General features: G+C 37.3%; 1 protein-coding gene across 2 annotated transcripts in view; it reads right to left on the bottom strand.

The window, feature by feature from the left end:
• The window catches only part of fig4a (FIG4 phosphoinositide 5-phosphatase a), a 110,490-nt gene that overhangs the window by 38,967 nt on the left and 64,023 nt on the right, over nt 1–7,500 (bottom strand). For both annotated transcript variants that reach the window (XM_077200012.1, XM_077200013.1), the window contains exon 17: nt 4,175–4,313. In XM_077200012.1, coding sequence (XP_077056127.1) covers nt 4,175–4,313 — 139 coding nt within the window. The remainder of the gene's footprint in view (nt 1–4,174; nt 4,314–7,500) is intronic.

Genomic DNA, 7,500 nt, shown 5'->3' with positions numbered 1-7,500 from the left:
ATAATAGTCGAACCATCAGCGTAAGGATTCGTCTCATCATCCATTATGCAAGCGGCATCACAAAGACACGCAGAGTCCGACTGCAGGACACTAAACTGGGTCACGGGACACACACACACACACTTCTTTAACATCACAGGGCAATAAACGAATAAAGCACACACTCCAGAGAGGAACGGATGGACGCAGACCTGAAGATGGCGGATGAAACGAGGCGGAAAAAACATTTTGATGTTTACACACTTTACGATCTAAAGGCAATAAAAAACACCAACCAGAACCTGTTCATAGTGCTGTTTACTAAGGCAAGCATCACTAGTGCTGATACTTTTAGAAGTCACAACTAGGGTTGGGAATTGAAAATCTCTTCCAGAATACTTGAGGTCTGGAATCAGATACTTTTTATAAAATTAAAATTTATCGTGCTATATAAATTTGTGCTCCTTATCGATTCCTTTGAGTATTTTTGATATGACTTTAAACCACTGAAGCGCGAGAGACTATTTTCTGTGTTCGTGTGTATCAGTATATTGGATCCGTGCAGCTCTTAAAGTGACAGCACTAATATTCCTGCAGTCTCTATAATAACACTAATCAAACGACAAAAGACTTAGAAAATGTACTCGTTCTTCACTGAATAACTTTTGTAACTATATTTGTAATGTATATTTTATTTATAAAGTGTTATTTTATATTTGAATAGTTTGTGAACCTGAAAACCTGAAAATCTGCTGTTAATTTCAATCGTATCTTTGGTCAGCTGTATCTATTTGTTGCGATTGCTAATTTTTTTATTTGCTCTTTATTAATTACTGAGTGTTTACTTGTCTTTAATAATGCTTGAAATGTATGTTAGTTAGCCTAGTTGTTTTTCTATACCACAGGCAAACGTTCCTTGTGTAAGTGTTTAGCCTGTTGATTTCTGTACATGAAGCTGATATTCACTCAGTCGGTGTAACACAAGCTGATATTCACTCAGTCGGTGTAACACAAGCTCATATTCACTCAGTCGGTGTAACACAAGCTCATATTCACTCAGTCGGTGTAACACAAGCTGATATTCACTCAGTCGGTGTAACACAAGCTGATATTCACTCAGTCGGTGTAACACAAGCTCATATTCACTCAGTCGGTGTAACACAAGCTCATATTCACTCAGTCGGTGTAACACAAGCTGATATTCACTCAGTCGGTGTAACACAAGCTGATATTCACTCAGTCGGTGTAACACAAGCTCATATTCACTCAGTCGGTGTAACACAAGCTCATATTCACTCAGTCGGTGTAACAAGCTGATATTCACTCAGTCGGTGTAACACAAGCTGATATTCACTCAGTCGGTGTAACACAAGCTCATATTCACTCAGTCGGTGTAACACAAGCTGATATTCACTCAGTCGGTGTAACACAAGCTCATATTCACTCAGTCGGTGTAACAAGCTGATATTCACTCAGTCGGTGTAACACAAGCTGATATTCACTCAGTCGGTGTAACACAAGCTCATATTCACTCAGTCGGTGTAACACAAGCTGATATTCACTCACTCGGTGTAACACAAGGTGATATTCACTCAGTTGGTGTAACACAAGCTGATATTCACTCAGTCGGTGTAACACAAGCCGATATTCACTCAGTCGGTGTAACACAAGCTCATATTCACTCAGTCGGTGTAACACAAGCTCATATTCACTCAGTCAGTGTAACACAAGGTGATATTCACTCAGTCGGTGTAACACAAGCTGATATTCACTCAGTCGGTGTAACACAAGCTGATATTCACTCAGTCGGTGTAACACAAGCTCATATTCACTCAGTCGGTGTAACACAAGGTGATATTCACTCAGTCGGTGTAACAAGCTCATATTCACTCAGTCGGTGTAACACAAGCTCATATTCACTCAGTTGGTGTAACACAAGCTCATATTTCACTCAGTCGGTGTAACACAAGGTGATATTCACTCAGTCGGTGTAACACAAGCTGATATTCACTCAGTCGGTGTAACACAAGCTCATATTCACTCAGTCGGTGTAACAAGCTCATATTCACTCAGTCGGTGTAACACAAGCTCATATTCACTCAGTTGGTGTAACACAAGCTCATATTTCACTCAGTCGGTGTAACACAAGGTGATATTCACTCAGTCGGTGTAACACAAGCTCATATTCACTCAGTCGGTGTAACACAAGCTGATATTCACTCAGTCGGTGTAACACAAGCTGATATTCACTCAGTCGGTGTAACACAAGCTGATATTCACTCAGTCGGTGTAACACAAGCTCATATTCACTCAGTCGGTGTAACACAAGCTGATATTCACTCAGTCGGTGTAACACAAGCTGATATTCACTCAGTCGGTGTAACACAAGCTCATATTCACTCAGTCGGTGTAACACAAGCTCATATTCACTCAGTCGGTGTAACACAAGCTCATATTCACTCAGTCGGTGTAACACAAGCTGATATTCACTCAGTCGGTGTAACACAAGCTCATATTCACTCAGTCGGTGTAACACAAGCTCATATTCACTCAGTCGGTGTAACACAAGCTCATATTCACTCAGTCGGTGTAACACAAGCTGATATTCACTCAGTCGGTGTAACACAAGCTGATATTCACTCAGTCGGTGTAACAAAAGCTGATATTCACTCAGTCGGTGTAACACAAGCTCAAATATTCACTCAGTCGGTGTAACACAAGCTCATATTCACTCAGTCGGTGTAACACAAGCTGATATTCACTCAGTCAGTGTAACAAAAGCTGATATTCACTCAGTCGGTGTAACACAAGCTCAAATATTCACTCAGTCGGTGTAACACAAGCTCATATTCACTCAGTCGGTGTAACACAAGCTGATATTCACTCAGTCGGTGTAACACAAGCTGATATTCACTCAGTCGGTGTAACACAAGCTGATATTCACTCAGTCGGTGTAACACAAGCTCAAATATTCACTCAGTCGGTGTAACACAAGCTCATATTCACTCAGTCGGTGTAACACAAGCTGATATTCACTCAGTCAGTGTAACACAAGCTGATATTCACTCAGTCGGTGTAACACAAGCTCATATTCACTCAGTCGGTGTAACACAAGCTCATATTCACTCAGTCGGTGTAACACAAGCTGATATTCACTCAGTCGGTGTAACACAAGCTGATATTCACTCAGTCGGTGTAACACAAGCTGATATTCACTCAGTCGGTGTAACAAGCTCATATTCACTCAGTCGGTGTAACACAAGCTCATATTCACTCAGTCGGTGTAACACAAGCTCATATTCACTCAGTCGGTGTAACACAAGCTGATATTCACTCAGTCGGTGTAACACAAGCTCATATTCACTCAGTCGGTGTAACACAAGCTCATATTCACTCAGTCGGTGTAACACAAGCTCATATTCACTCAGTCGGTGTAACACAAGCTGATATTCACTCAGTCGGTGTAACACAAGCTGATATTCACTCAGTCGGTGTAACACAAGCTCAAATATTCACTCAGTCGGTGTAACACAAGCTCATATTCACTCAGTCGGTGTAACACAAGCTGATATTCACTCAGTCAGTGTAACACAAGCTGATATTCACTCAGTCGGTGTAACACAAGCTCATATTCACTCAGTCGGTGTAACACAAGCTCATATTCACTCAGTCGGTGTAACACAAGCTGATATTCACTCAGTCGGTGTAACACAAGCTGATATTCACTCAGTCGGTGTAACACAAGCTGATATTCACTCAGTCGGTGTAACAAGCTCATATTCACTCAGTCGGTGTAACACAAGCTCATATTCACTCAGTCGGTGTAACACAAGCTCATATTCACTCAGTCGGTGTAACACAAGCTGATATTCACTCAGTCGGTGTAACACAAGCTCATATTCACTCAGTCGGTGTAACACAAGCTCATATTCACTCAGTCGGTGTAACACAAGCTCATATTCACTCAGTCGGTGTAACACAAGCTGATATTCACTCAGTCGGTGTAACAAAAGCTGATATTCACTCAGTCGGTGTAACACAAGCTCAAATATTCACTCAGTCGGTGTAACACAAGCTCATATTCACTCAGTCGGTGTAACACAAGCTGATATTCACTCAGTCAGTGTAACAAAAGCTGATATTCACTCAGTCGGTGTAACACAAGCTGATATTCACTCAGTCGGTGTAATATTACCTGTGTCGCTGGTGTGGGAGGCTCATGGTGTTACTGTGGTGAAGGTAGAAGTCTGTGGGCAGTTCCCAGAGATGAGGCTTTGATTCACACGGCTGGAAGACCTGCAGGAACAGGTTTATAGCATCCTGTCTGTCTGCATCTGAGAGAGAGACACACACACACACATTACATACATAATACATAACACTTCTCATGTCTGACCAAATCTTAGTTTAAGCTTGTTTTACATTCATGCATTTGGCAGATGCTTTTATCCAATGCAACTTCCATTGCATTCAACGCAATCTACATTTTATTAGCTCAAGCATTTCCTGGGATTCGAACTCATGACCTTGACATCGCTAGGCAGATGTTTTAACCAAAATTTATTTAATTGAATTTTTATTTTATTATTCATTTTATTATATTATATTTATTTATTCAATACTGTTATTTAATATCATTTTTTATTATTTTAATTTTAAATTTGAATTACATTGGGCATTACATTCAAGGTATTTTTATATAAAAAATTATATAAACTTATATATTTTATATATTTTTTGTGTGTATTTTATTTCATAATGTTAATGTATTGATTTGTTTTTCATTTTATTATTTAATAGTATTGTATTTAATTTTACAATTTAACTGAATATTTTATTTTCACTTAACATTAAAGTGCCACTTGTCCTTTAATCGTATAGTTTATTATTATAAATTTGTATAATTATATAATATTATAATCTTTTTAAATACATATTACTTAAGTGTTGTATTTTATCTAATTATTTATTTTATTTTATTATTTTAATGTATTATAATGCATTTTAATTGACCGCATTTTTTTATTTATTTCATATTATTTCATATTATAAAAGAGTGATGATTGTTGCGCTCAGGGGTCCATGTGCTGAAAACCAAGAGTTAATCGACAAGCACAATTAGACTCGTTCCTCGTTATCCCTCAAGGCCATTTCAGCATCTTTCTAATGAAATAAAGCTGAGATGAGAAGTTGCATTAGTGCAAGAGCATGTTCACCCAGAAAACATCACATGGAAAAGCCTGACACTCCAGCGAATCCTTAACTACATGATATGCTACGATGAAAACCTTGTTTTTACACATAGCATGTTTAATCATCATAAAAATGTAACAATACCAAAGATTTTACTTTTTTATTAACATTACATCAATTTCCATTATGAAAGTGCTGAAATAGGCTTCACTTTGTAATGCAATATAATTGGTCTTCTTTGACTTTGGGGTGAAAAACAACATATGCTTGAGATTCACCTGTTAAACAACATTTATATACAACATCACAGTTTCTAATGTCGGCTCGAGACTGCGTCTGCGATGATGATTCGTTTCAGGAGAATTTATACGCTGTTAAATTAAGGCCCTGAATGAGAGGATGCTATAAATACAGCAGAGAGAACAATAAAAGAAGGGAAAAGCAGAGTCTGAAGAACGGCTAAAACAGGCAGAAAGTGTCCAGCGTAATCAGCGCATTAAATCAAAACACAAAACCCTTTCCTTCATCAACTGATACACTGCAAAAATAATGTTCTTCAAGACACATTTAGTGGAAATGCACAAATGACGTAGGAACCAATTTGATCTCAAGATCAAAATTCACGTCACACGACTGTTATGTAAGCTGAACCTCTTTGAACCAATATATTTACTTGAGACTTGTATATGTATGTATATATATATAAAATATAATTGAGATTTATTTATTCATTATTTTAAATATGTATAGTTATGAATCACTCAGAATATAAAAAGGGTCAGTTTTATCATCTAAAGACTATATATATATATATATATACAAATATTTTTTCAATTAATGTTAACAAAATAGTATAATATTATAAAAAAAATCTAAACAAAATAATATAAAATATTATAATTAAAATAACTAAAATTAAAACATAAAAAAACAAATAAAAGCTATAAACGAAAAAAAACAGAACTAATAAAAATGGCAAAAACACTTACAAGTAAATTACTACAACTTGTGATAAAATGAAAATATAAAATATAAAAAAGAATTAAAAATATTAATAAAGGCTATATTAGCATCCCAATGATACAAAATAACACTGGAATAAGCGGAAAAAAAAACACCATCTTTTAAAAAGCAGTTTTACACGCATTCAAAATCATAAAATGCATAAATGTAAAAAAAAGTATAAAACAAACATCTTAAAGTAACACCAGGTAACGTTTGCTCTCGGGGTCCCCCTACAGTTGGGAAACAGTATTGTCCTCTACTATTGTCGTAAACTCTGTCATCGTGCATTTGTTGACAACCATGATAGCCCTGAACACTGTCGGAGGAGGTCACATGCAGGTGTTCTGCTTGCGTCGCGTGTGAAATGTCTTCATCCCAGGTACAGTGGCATATATTTCAGCATGTCATATGAATATAATTTCATGGGTTTTATTTTTTTTCTAACGACAAATGATCGCGATGATCACGTTTACAAGCCAGTGTCATTATAGTAGCCTAGTCTATTGGTTACCGTTTTACTGAATCTATATGATACTTCAATGCAATGTTTGAGTGGTAGATAATAACCATATATCGTCATTATTATAATATCAAGCTACCATAAATAAATCCGCAAATTTTACAAATCGATTTGCATTATAGCTTGAGGCAAGACAAATAATCATTACCTGATTCTTGAAGATAAACGGAGGATAAGATAGCTTCCGTAACATAGTCAGGCAGACAAAAAAACACCCCAGACTACGCGGTGTCATTGTGTTAAATGTTACCCAGATACAATAGTGCTATTTTCTGATTGGCTAACAACACCAGACGAACAACACCAGAGGAGACGCGCTTGAATTCATGCCTGTTCCACAGTGTGAGCGGCGCGGCCAGAGTTTTGGGCGGCATATTAAATATATTACAAATAGTTTTTCAGCGTGAGAAATACAATGTATGGCGGGAGAGCGTGACAAAAGACCGAAATGAGTGACTGTCACGCTCAATGCGTGACACTTGACAGCCCTGCGATTTTAAGGAAGTGGGGGTGGTGCTGGAAGTGACGTATATGCCGTAAAGCAGTCGAGTTTTGTAGTTCTCTTTGTTCGCCGGTTACTACCCGAAACCCGAAGTTTAAACGCTACAGACCCCGTCATGCTATGGCAGACGTGTCATTCAACCTATTGTAAGTCGATGTACCATCACAAGAGACTTGGAAATATATTATGAAGGTTGAAAAGTTACCTGGTGTTACTTTAAAGACATTTTCTACATGTCTATTTAAAATGACAGAAAAAGTCTTGGAGATGAATTGCAAATGAGCAAACGCCATCAATCATA

Source organism: Siphateles boraxobius, unplaced genomic scaffold (assembly GCF_051911475.1).
Source record: "Siphateles boraxobius isolate OS27281-9 unplaced genomic scaffold, OSU_SipBor_1 115, whole genome shotgun sequence".
NCBI classification, from domain to species: domain Eukaryota; kingdom Metazoa; phylum Chordata; class Actinopteri; order Cypriniformes; family Leuciscidae; genus Siphateles; species Siphateles boraxobius.
Note: the sequence above shows the minus strand (reverse complement) of the source record. Positions and strands in the feature narration are given on the sequence as shown.